The sequence below is a fragment of the Thermobia domestica genome, chromosome 16 (genome assembly GCF_964235325.1).
Source record: "Thermobia domestica chromosome 16, izTheDome1.hap1.1, whole genome shotgun sequence".
NCBI classification, from domain to species: domain Eukaryota; kingdom Metazoa; phylum Arthropoda; class Insecta; order Zygentoma; family Lepismatidae; genus Thermobia; species Thermobia domestica.
In genome coordinates this window covers 87,625,622-87,638,664 of record NC_137469.1, presented here as the reverse complement: position 1 = coordinate 87,638,664, position 13,043 = coordinate 87,625,622, and the positions used below count along the sequence as shown (strand labels likewise).

The 13,043-nt window shown below is 34.5% G+C and overlaps 1 protein-coding gene across 5 annotated transcripts in view; it reads right to left on the bottom strand.

The window, feature by feature from the left end:
* LOC145673227 (cell adhesion molecule Dscam2-like) overlaps positions 1-13,043 on the bottom strand; it is a 510,467-nt gene that overhangs the window by 201,802 nt on the left and 295,622 nt on the right. For all 5 annotated transcript variants that reach the window (XR_014128733.1, XR_014128732.1, XR_014128734.1 and 2 more), the window contains exons 5-6: positions 9,097-9,545; positions 3,037-3,181 (exon numbers count right to left, since the gene is read on the bottom strand). Coding sequence is in view for 2 of the 5 variants with exons in the window: in XM_081742719.1 (XP_081598845.1) it covers positions 3,037-3,181; positions 9,097-9,545 (594 nt within the window). In the remaining 3 variants the exon portion in view is untranslated. The remainder of the gene's footprint in view (positions 1-3,036; positions 3,182-9,096; positions 9,546-13,043) is intronic.

Below are 13,043 nucleotides of genomic sequence, written 5' to 3'. Positions count from 1 at the left end.
GAGAGAAGTGACAGGCTATGAGTGGTCACTGATGAACTCGTCCAGAAAATTGATGGAAAATTTCGTGAAAAATCGACGTTTCAGAATGCATGAAGAAATGGCTTGGATCTCAGCGCTTTGGTGATGATGAAGAGCTGAAAGATGCGGTCACAGACTGGCTTAAGGAAACATGCGGTCTTGATTTTTATGCTGATGGAATTTCTAAGCTAGTGCAGAGATATAAGAAGTGCTTGAATGTTTATGGAAACTATGTTGAAAAATAGAGCAAAGCAGAAATTTTCAGATGTATATAATAAATTATTCTTATTTACTTTGGTGTTTCTTTTTTTTAACCAATCGGAGGTTACTTTCCAAATGGCCCTCGTACATAGGTGCTTTTAATTCGTGAATTAATAGCTAACAGCAAACGAAAGATAATCTTCATAGCAGACAATAATCTCTCTCAATATAATATATATGCGTCTTATTGTTATGCAAAGCAGAAGTTACCAACTAATCGAATTGCAACTGACTCCAGTAAAAGTTCCCTTTACGATAATTAACTGCTTTATTGAATTAGACAGACAAACGTGCACCAATAAGACGAAACGAAGATGCGTTTTCAAAGTTTACGGTTTGTAGATACTATACATAACAGACGATGAAATAAGCAACAGCAGTTTACTAGTAAACTTTTGACTTCCTTGTTTCCCAATCAACATAGATAAAATCAAGTGTTCAAATTGCCTATCCTCCTATTTGGAGATAACACGTTTATTTACGCATGCAAATTAGTCTCAAGAACATAAAATTAATAGAAATATGAAGAGTATTAATACAAGATTATCTCTAAATCTATGTGGGTACATTGCTAATCTTGTATGTCGTACGAAGGAAGTTGGTTCTCCAGAAAATCCATTACCTTATTACACATAATCCTATCATCCTTGCTTTGATATTTATGGATTTAGCTGTGAAATTTATGATATCTATTCGGAACAAAATATTAATAAATATCGCTTAAAGTCAACGAACTTTCTGTGTGAATCGCCGAAAGTTACTCTTTTGTATTAATTAATATCTGATTGTGATACTATCAGCGCTGTTAAAGATGGCGGCTCATTTGAAAATGAATTTGATTACACAGAACGTCTGAGGGCACAGTGGCTCAGTGGTAAAGCTCTCAATCCTGATAAGAGGGGATTCCAGATCATGAGAGTTTTTAATGGATAAGATAGTGTCGGTATGTTAATAAAATCCGGTACAGTTTAATTGAACGATCTAAGGCATTAGACTGACCACTCTAAAGCAAAACACATAAAAGGATCGAGTTCTTCTGAAGAGCAGGGAATTTTTTTCATGTTCTCGATGTTTCTGTGTTCCTGTCCCTGTCTATTTGATACGGTTTGCAGTTTAGTATCCCGTTCAGCAGCGAGGCTGTATGAAACGTGGACCTATAGCTTAACATGGAATCCAAACCACATGAGCCCCACCGAGAATCGAACACAGGTCTCCTACGTCAAAGGTGCGTACGCTAACCTCTTAGCCACGAGGGAGCTCGTGTCCCTGTCGAATCTGATAGAAATTGAACAGTGCAAGAACGAGTTTTAAAAGGGGCTTGAGTGCTCACCTATGATGAAAAAGGTATCTAGTTTGATGGCAGGGTATGCGAGTTTATGGCTCATAGCATTGTCTGTAGGTTTGTCCGTAGTTTTCCCGTTTTCTCTACATTTTCATTCTGCGAATTATTTCATAATAACTCACTTGCCTTCTTTAATCTAAAGGACATAAACGTTGGGGCGTTAAATTAAAGCTGTATGTAAACTTATAGAAATTACGCTAGCCTAAAATGATTGTTAGTTAACTATAAAAGGCACTTTCCATTTGATTATTTTCTTCGAGTGTTGCTGTTTTCTATTGTTTTCTTTAAATTTAGTGTCCCTTTCTGCAATAGCATTGTTTAATGGTTATGTGTGCAGAAGCATGCATATTATTTTGGTTTGTGTTGCTTTTACTCACTTAATTCACCTGATATAAATTGTTTTGAATATATGTAGATTTTTCCAAATAATCTATAAAATATTTTTACTAACACTTCATGGGTTCAGTTTACGCTGACTAGCTAATGTTAATGTGTTCCTTATTATGTTCCTTATTAATGTGTACAAAATTAGCTTAGTTACGTAAACTGTACAAAATTACACTGCTCAAGATATTTCAACATTTATGCGGAAACAATATCAATAAACTAAACCAATATATCTAGGCAAAGCCACAACGTGTCAGAAGAGTACACAATTCTAAAGAGGATCAATGGAGGTGATTATAAGGTATACTGTAAATGTGAAAATATCTTGCAACACACACCTTCTTTTTTTCTTTTTTTTTTTTTTTTTTTTGTCCGTCGTCCCGCTAAAGGGTTTTGCCCTTTCTTCGGGTAAGTGCTTTATATAAAATGTAGGATGCAATTTAATGTGGTCGGTCTAAGAGGTGCACAAGTATATAATATTTATTTATTTATTAAATACATATAAACAGAGAGGAGATGGAAGGGTGACAATAACATCTAATGAAGTACAACACACCTTCTTACTCTAATTCCTGATCTATTATTTCTTACGTATTTCTTATTGCGAGAAGCAGGCTTTTTCTTTCTAATACTCTAAATTGGTAGGATGTACAGAATTGCATAATAATATTTACATAACATTATTTTATTGCTCTGTTTAACGTAGTCGAAACTTTTTAAGGAGGAGGGCTAAGACACTAATTTCGTCTACAATAAAGATTCCTTTCCCTCACTAATTAATACCTTATAAAATAGTTATTATGCTACTATAATAACTTTTACAAAATAATCCTCGGTGTAACAACCTACGCAGATCTGTGACCGCCCCGAGATTTATCTTTAAATAAACACAACACATCAACATTGTGGGTCAACATCGAAACTTCTAAACCACTGCCAGAAATCAAACCATAGATCTATATTTAACTATAATTCCTATTTAGAACAAGAAAGACATTAGAAACCAAATGTGTTGAGAGTGTTCGTACCTGTCACTATGAGGAAGTGGAAATCCGTCCAGGCTCCAAGTTATATGAGGGGTAGGATTTCCAGCGGCACTGCATTTTAAAGAGACAGCTGGTCCTGGTTGAAGAGTTTGCTCAATAAATCTATACAATAAGGTAGGCGGTGCATCTGAAAACAAGAGATAGAATATAACTATAGAATCAGTATAATCAAACATGCTCGCACTATAAATTATAGAAAATATACATTAGTGCACAAGAAACTTGTACATCTCTCCTTTAGAAGACCATATTCTAACAAGTGTAATTAGAAGGATTTATCTTGAAATTAGCTTCGAATAAAGGTTTTTAAGAATCAAACCATTCATATTTTAAAAATACATTTTTGCTTGCGGATAAGGGTATAGAGGTAGGTATGTAGAGTTGCTTTTGGATCGGACCATATAATATATATATAGCAAAGAGTAATTTTTTTTTTTTTTTTACATAATTGCAAAATAAGAATAGGTTTCAGAAATGTAGGAAATAGTCAGTAAATGTAATATTGAAAAGTTTAAAGATGGAAACTAACTACTGAAGTACACGTGACATATAACGAATAAAATTTGGCGAAACAAATGTTCGCAGCAATCAAATGATTTCTCCGGTATTTCTAGTGTTACGTACTAACTAAAGCTCTGAAATTTTGTACAGTTTACGTAACTAAGTTTACACTTGGAATAAAGTTTAAATTTTAAAAAGAGCCCCTAATCTGTACGCAACCCACATTTCTGCAGCGTTGTGTGGGTTGCCTGGCATGTGAGCACTTACTACTAAACATGAGATTAATGGACCGGTATTGAACGAAACACTATGTTGCCGGCCCGTTGGTTCTAGTACACACGTAACTAAAAAAAAACATCGATAAATACATCTTATATATAAAAGAGAACGTACAAATCCTTTGTTCCCTCATCACGGTAATACGGCTGAACCAATTTCTTTCATTTTTGGGGGGTTATTAGGATTTGGACCCTAGATGGTTTTTATCATATCACTTTAATTTTTAATTACCAGTGTCTTGAGATAATTGACCATTCAAGTGTCCATAACGTACAAATCCTTTGTTAGTTCATCATAGGTAAAAATAAACGTATTTATATGCAACCCGCATGACCGTGTCACTCGGCGGGTTAACATAAATGACAGGCGATATAATGTTAACATTAGTGCAATCTACTATGGTTTTTATCATATCACTTGAAAGCGAAAAAGTAAAAATTATCTAAGTAACAAAGTTTATTGCGTTCCGGGGTGACCGCAGCGAAGCGGGGAGGGTTAACATAAATGACAGGCGATATAATGTTAACATTTACTGCAATCTTCTATGGTTTTTATCATATCACTTGAAAGCGAAAAAGTAAAAATTATCTAAGTAACAAAGTTTATTGCGTTCCGGGGTGACCGCAGCGAAGCGGGGTGAACGCTGCTAGTAATTAAATAAAAACTTTTCTAAAACAGTGCTCCCTTGTAAAATGGAGTAATATGTACAATTGCTAATTATTCAATAATGCTAAAATACCCACAGTTACATTACGAAAGAGAAAAAATATAACACCGTACTTTCAATCAAGTAAACTATCCAATGAGACAGTCATTATAATAGAATACATTCAACATCTTTAATTTAAAATTAGGACTTTAAGACTAAATCGACTGTTCCAGAGTTTGACCGGTGCCTCCGAAGTCCGTTAAATGGAAGGAGTCGTACTTCAGAACAACGCGAAAATATTTATATTTTGGCAGTGGCGGATTTAGCCCTGGACCGGGGGAACTAAGGCCCCAAGTTTTTGAGTGATAAAAATAATTTAAGCTATTTATATTATTTATATATTTTTTTAAAAGTTTGTAGTAAACTCATATATACTACCATAGCCTGGGTTGTGGCTGGTCCTCCCAGTTTTTAACTTCTAGATCCGCCAATGTACTTTGGTCATACTTCTCAACAATAAGAAACTCCTATTATACTTTGATGTTATACATTTCAACGATAAGGAAAAGGAAAGAGTCCTGGCCGCCCTCGTGTTCTTGAAGAAAATGTTGCACGAATTCAAACTGCTTTCCAACGTAGTCCTTCAAAAGCAACTCGTCGTGCCAGTCAGGAGTTACAAGTGCCAACAACAACAATTTAGCGTGTTTTGAGACGTTGGTTGTTTATGAAACTGTACAAGTTACAGCTATTACAAGTCTGCGTCCTGATGACAAACACAGAGCATTTTGGATGCTATTGACAATGATAAGAGTTTTGCACAACGCATCGTGTTTAGTGATGAAGTGACTTTCCGTATTAGTGGTCAGGTAAACAAACAAAATGTTCGAAATTGGGGCCTACAGAACCCATATGCAGTCATTGAATATGTACGAGATTCGCCCAAAGTCAATGTGTTTTTTGCGATACCCCGATTATCTGTTTACGGCCCATTCTTCTTTAATGGAAACACGGTTGACAATCAGCAGTATCTCGCTATGTTACAAAACTGGTTGTTTCCGAGGCTGCACAAAGACAAATTCATTTTAAAAAAGAGGATTTTTTAAAAAGAAAAGACTTTATTACCTATTTTAGGTAGAAGCGTTTTGAAATTGCTAAAAGATTTCAGTACAAAATTTTCAATAAGGCGATTACAATTTAATTTTAAAACATTTTGAAAAGAAAAGAAAATTAAAGAATGCTGTAAAAGTCTAATAAGAATCTTACTGAAATAAAAATATATGTTCAAATTTATTGCGTTTTACAACAGTCCTAAATCTCTATTTAGAGCTCAAAAAATTATTTAATGGTTCAAAAAATGTACATTTTGCAACCATTATTTCAATTTGCTTTCGAGGGATAACTTCAATTCCATTAGTCAAAAGGTTGTGGCCGTAGAATAAGAAAAAAAGAAAAATAATGAAAAATTGCTATGCAGGTATTGTTGACTTATAGTGCGAAACAACGCTACAAGGGAATGAAAGCAAGGATAGTGAAAAATAACTTACATGCTACATACATTTCGCAACAAAGAAAAATGTCAGAAACATTAAAAAGAACGAAGTATTTTTTACTCGTTTCTAGTGTTTCGAGGCGCGTATTGTTTTACATTTCTTCAGGGAAATGTAAATCTTGAAGTCACAAAAACTGTCAAAGAAGTGGTTGGAGGTGAGTGTGTTGTGTATAGGGGGGGTGATGGAAGTGTAGGGGAGTTTATGTGAGTAAATTACACGCATAGCCCAAAGCCAGCCAGGAAACAGTAGCTCATATTGAAATATGTATGTGATCGTCTCTCTGTCTCTCGGATGAAAATGTATGTTTTGTTCCAACTTCTCCTCCACCCCTTCCTTCTCTTTCTACTCCACAGACGGGAATGGGTTGTTTCAGGAACATTAGTCCCGCTGCAATGGCTATATTTTTCTTAACTCGTTCCTCCACTTGTATGTTTCTTCTTTTCCGGGAGAAAAGAAACGGTAAAGAGACGAATATATATATATATATATATATATATATATATATATATATATATATATATATATATATATATATATATATATATATATGCAAATGGCATGAATAGATGATGTATAGACAAGGAAAAGTCGTGGTTCTTTCTAGTGACCTCTGCAGGAATAAGAAAATTGAGAAAAATAAGGTAATGGATTTGTCTAACCCTCAGAAGAGAAGTTTATTTTATTCATTTTATCATAAAAGAAAGGCGTCGCTTCATTGTGTGTATGTATGTATGTGTGTGTGTGTGTGTGTGTGTGATTGGTGACACTTTATACTTCTAAGTCAACAAAAGTAGGAAATATACCAAATAATATTGTGAACTGTGGCTGTACTTTTCTTTTCACGAAAAAAAAAAGGAAGAAGTTAGGAATTTCTTGTCCTCAGGGGTGTAGCCACGGGTAGAAATCGGGCCTCCGCCCCTTCAAAAGATTCTCTGCTTCATCCCCAAAAGAAGTTTGCCTGTTATTTGTTTATTAAACTTATACAGAAAAAAATGTCTGTAATAGAATTTGAAAGGATATTAAGAAAAAAGCACCTCTAAATGTTAAAATACCTTGTTGTGATCAAGCCTTTGTCCCACTGCAGCAACGCATGCAGGAATTCATTTCGCGGACCCAAAGCTTCTCGGGGGAGATCCAAATTTAATAGGAGGATACATTATATTAAAATTTGTAAAACCACTCATAAAATTAGAATAAATTTACGGAAAAGATGGATTTCTAGTGGTGCGTGGACCCCAAGACCAATTCCTGCGTACGTTCCTGTCCCGTTGTACACCTTAGCTTATCCTATTTGGAAGTAAATAAATTGAAATAATGTAATTTTTAAGTTGCAGTTAAATCAGGCCATAATAATTTAAATATGCAAATTGCTTGCACGTTAGTGATATCTGTTGGCTTTGTTCTACTCGTGGCTATTCCCATCATAGCGATTCCCTGTTGGTGAATCTTTTTCTCACAAGAAGAATGTCGTGACTGTTTCACTAAAAGGAAGTAGTCTGGATCAAGGGTACAAAATCAATCATATGTGAATGAAATGTATACACTTTGTAGTACAAAATATTAATCATTATTACTTTTAATTTTTATTTTATTATGTATAATAGGAACCCAGAGTTAAAGTTTTAAGTACAGTAAGAATAAATAAGTAAATTGTAAATATATTCTATTGTATTCTCGTACTAGATAACTATAACCTTCCTGTGGTAAGATTAGACATGGTTTCTTCTTTCAGTACTAACAACGTAGTACTTTGCAGTTATTTGAATACATAGTAGACCACATAGCTGAAATATGTCAACAAATGCTTGTTTGTGATTGGTCAAAACTGGAAACTATCAATAAATGCTTTAGACGACATAGCTGAAATATGTCAACAAATGCTTGTTTGTGATTGGTCAAAACTAGAAACTATCAACAAATACTTTAGACGACATAGCTGAAATATGTCAATAAATGCTTGTTTGTGATTGGTCATAACTAGAAACTATCAAGAAATGCTTATCAACAAATGCTTTCAATAATTTCAACAATATTATTAGTTTTTAATGAAAAATAAATGTCCAAATATGAGAAATACACCAATGGATAGAACTTATCAAGCTGAACAGAATGGTATGCATAAACGTAAAACATTGTCTGATTTCTCAGAGAGAGGAGGCAGAAATGAATATTGAGTACACAGTGACGCACATTATGAAACACCGCGAAACTCTTTATCTATCTATTATTTATGAAATATGTAACAGAATTGTTGCTTCTTTCAAAAAGGATATAATATAATGACAAGTGGTACACAAATCAAAGACTGGGAAGGGTCATTGGAGAATAAAGTAATTACTTATAGAAACAAGGAACACGTGAACGGATCCTTCAAAATTTCTTTAGTCTAGAAGATTACTCCAAATATTAATGTCCACTGGAAGTTAGTAAGTAAGTAAGTATGCATCATAAATATTCATATTGTCTGCTGTGTTAATCAAAACCTTATCTCCAATTTCTAATATTTTGCAATCACCACACTTGGTAGATATTTTTTTTTAAAACATACATATATTTAACATCTAATAACACTACAAAATTGTACAAATCTCTTGTTGTATCATAGTGTCCCAGATACTTATTTCTGTTTTTATGAGGCATTAAATATAGTCAAAAAGAACATATAAAGCAGTGGTTGTTAGTAGCATAAGAGTATAATCTCTCTTTCAGCAGCCAGCTATATGAGACGTGAACCTATAGCTTCGAACCTTTTAGCTCCCGCCGGAAATCGAACACGGTGTCAAGCAGTTGTGACATACACAAAATTTATCAAGGGGTGATTGAAGGACATAAGCTCATATTGTTTCAGAACACTCATGATATTTTTATACATAGTCTACCGCTACAATGGTTCATTCTTCCGTATTGCTTTATTGAAGGGAAAGAGTTCAAAATAGATTTCCCCTTTTGTGTATGTCTACGGTATCAAGTAGGTCAATTGCAAATGCTCCGAAATTGGAGATAAAGAGTTTTTGCTTTACACAATTCTGATAAAGAGAAACCAAAAGCAAGAAAAATAATTACCTCCTAATCGAAGTTCAGCTGATGCTTGTGCTGTGTCTGATTCAGTTCTCACAAAACACTGATACATTCCTTTGTCCTCTCGCTGTACGAGCTGAATCTGCAACGACATATGTCCACTAAGCATAATACGAGACCTAGGAGTCAATAGTCGACCATCCTTGTACCACGAAACTCCGGTCACAGAAGATTCTGGAGTAGCAGAACATCGAAATTCAGCAGAACTTCCCAGATCCACAGTTTGTATAGGAGGCGACAAGTAAGCTCTTAACGGTGAAGATACTAGAAGACGTAGCTCGGCGCCTGCTTCTCCGCCACTGTTGTTGGCAACGCAGCGATATAGACCTGCATCATCCAGTTGAACAGCTTCAATAGCAAGTACTGCACCCACTACTCGGTAACGTGGGCTTGGTTCGATAAGAGTTTGCTCTCGGGATGATGAACGAAACCATCTGAAAAATACCAGAAAATATATTTATCGAGGAGCAAAATCGTGATAAAGCAATATTAGGAAGTACTCAAAACAAAATTCCTAATTATTTATAAATTTATTTAGCGATGTATAGCGTTCATTAAGAAAATAAAACAGAGACATATAGACATCATGCCCAAATACAGGAAATATTACTATATAGAAATATGCAATATAAATCATTCATAAGAGTACTTAAGTAAGTACGGTATGGAGATATGAAAATCAACTATCCCGGAAAGGAGGTGGCTTGAAAAGCTGAGGAGGTTCACTGGAACAATTCAAGAGTGAACAAGAGATAACGAGGTACGAATAAGAGTCGTAGCAGCAGTTAATAAAACTGAGTACTTTGCAATATCTTTTTTCTGTCAAGAGTTTCCGCGTTCAAGTCCTGATAGCAGAACTTCTAAATTTGAACGCATTACGTGGTTCAGATTTCACCTTAAATTATAGCATCTGTGCTGAAAAGGGATGGTAAAGTTCAAGAAAGCAACCAACTTACCCTGTAGGTGTTTGTCTTTGATATAAACACTAGGCCTAATAGTGTTTCGATGAGTGGTAGCCAATGAACTGTAATATCGGGTGTTGCAATAAGAAAAATCGAAGACAAAAGGTAAAAAACTGGACTCACTAATTAACCAACACAAGTGTGGCGCAAACACTAAGTATTATACTATGAAGAAATTATACACAGGGTGTTTCATAATTCCTATTACAGTGCTTGCAGGTTGAAAGTAGACACAAAAACCAGCGAAAAAGTTTATTACACCGAAGTTGAAAGCTGCGTCTTTTCCGAGTTATGAGGGGAGAAATGCAGAAAGTGTAACTTTGAACCTTAATAGCGTAAATACTAATGGTGTTAGGAGGAAGCGGTGTGGTGAATTTAAGAAGAAAGTAACACTTGTCTTGTCAGGAAATACCAAGTTCAAGAATATGAGGAAAGTAGATACTGAATTTTACAAATTAAGTCAAAGTCTCATAGATAATTATGGACTGAATGGAGCAAAGTTTAATAAAATCTTGCGTAATTTTCCGAGCATCTTGAATGTGGCATTTTTCGAAAATAAAAGTACGGTTTCCTCTTAAATTCACCATACTGCTTCCTCTAAGGCTATTAGTCTTTGCGCAATTAGTGCTCAAAATTCGATATTCTATACTTTTCCGCGCTCATTGCTCGGAAAGGACGCCGCTTTGAACTTCGCTGTAATGAAAGTTCTTTTGCTTGTTTTCGTATCTACTTTAAACCACCAAGCGATGTAATAGGAATTATGTAACACCCCATATTATATATATATATATATATATATATATATATATATATATATATATATATATATATATATATATATATATATGTATATATATATATATATAAATTGTTTTGAATCCCCTTTATTTACGGCTTCTCTAAGCAAATCTGGTGAAACATATTTGGTGCAAACAACATTGTCGCCATGAGACGTTCTGTGAATATAAACTGGGATTTCCCTTTGCACATTAGAACACCACGTATTTCTCTTGCTTTTCTATTCCATTCTGTACTGTCTTTATTTATGTAGTTTTTGTTCTCTCTTTGTATACTCTACTTCCTTGCTCCTATTATCATCAATTTGATCTATCATCAAATCAATAGTCCTTTGAAGGTTTGAACTAACCTTTTTTGAAGAAGGAAGATCAATTTGTCTCTGTTGAATCTGTCCAAAACAAATTTTCAGAAGTAGCAATACTTTCTTGAAGGAAGATTCGTATTAGTAGTTCTTGTAATATGATTCTAAATATACTGGCTTAATAATATATGGATTTCAAATGTCTGATAAAATATTACTTACCTTACTTATATAAGAGAATAATTAACTGATAAATGCGTGATTACACTCATTTGCTTTCCAGTCTGTTACACATATTTCTTCTCATTTTGTAACTCTAAGATTATTTTAAAAATGTGTCATTATATTGGTTAGACTTCAACACTGTCCCGTAGATACTGTTCTGCTCTTTTAAAAATACGAATACATCAAGTAAATTCTATTTGCTGATTTCAAGTAGGCCCATTACATATGTTTTAGAAATTTTTTCTAGTGTGAAAGCTTCTCATTCACTGGAAAACCTGCTGCGTTGCGTGAGCACTGCAACGGCCAAAGCCTTTTATTTCTGGGATAGGAGAAAGCAGACTTAATATTCGCTCCAATTGACCTATTACAGAATATGATCCTTGTATCTCGTTGTTGCAGAATCGAAGTTCGTGACTTCAAAATGGACTGTTTTCTCGTTTTTGGACAATTTAATGGATTTCACAATTAGAGAAGTGCAAAAATATATCACTTAAGGTATATAAGGGCGTGATACAAAGCAACGTTCTTTACCTTGACACTGCTATTACTTGCAATAATTTTACACGAAAAACTTTGGTCGTTGGGTAATGTTGCAACAGTAATATTTCCCACCACTGGGTTTAGTTCAAATTTTAAACAGTAGGTATCGTCTCATATAACTTTCAATGTTTAAAAGGGACGTTAAACCAAAGAAATTGTAATGGATAATGGATACACTGGATAATGGAGCCGATTGAGTCGAAAACATCCAATTTTTACACGGTCAAGCAGTGTCTTCTTTGGGACATAAAAACGTAAATTACTCCTGAACATCAGTCCACCAAACTTTCCATCCACTCAGCGATCGAACATTTGAACTAACATCCAATGAGAATGTAACAAGTGTGCATGTAGTCCTCTCTATTAGTCTAGTACCTAATGCTTGTACCTTTGGTACATGTGGTTTCCTGTTCGATTCCTGGTGGGACGGGCATTATAGTGGTTCGGAATTTGACAGGAAGATATTACCTCGACAACAACGGATAATACATCATTCTAGCAACCATAGTACCAATCCCTACACGAAAGACCTACCTGCAACCTGCTAAATCTATCTAGATATATATTAGTTAATGTATAATAACACTATCCATGGTTTTGGATTGGATATTGTAAAAAATAGAAACGCTGACCAAAGCTTCAACATACACAGGATTTTAAACAATAATGTGTAACGGTTTCGGATATCTAACATATCCTTCATCAGATACTATAAAACATAAATGATGATACAGACATATATGTAATCATTCTTATAAAAAAAAGTCTACCTATTGGCTGAAGCCTTCAGCCAATCCCGTAGGTCCCCGTGTTCACTTTCCAATCAATCACGTTCCAACATTTTGGCACTTATAAGAGCCTCTTTCAATTTCATCTTGTCTACGATATCCAAAAATCTGCCGTAATTTATTAATAGGTAAGCCCCCTGTCCAGTTTATCTTTTCCTACCTTCTTTATCCAATTTGCTTCTTTTCACTTCCTTATTATTATTCTCTTCTCTATTTCCAATACTTCGTCTTATCTCAACTAATTTCGTCATTAATCTCCTTAACATGTTTGTATATCACATTGGTATCTTTCTTGCTCCTCACATCATCTTTATGTTG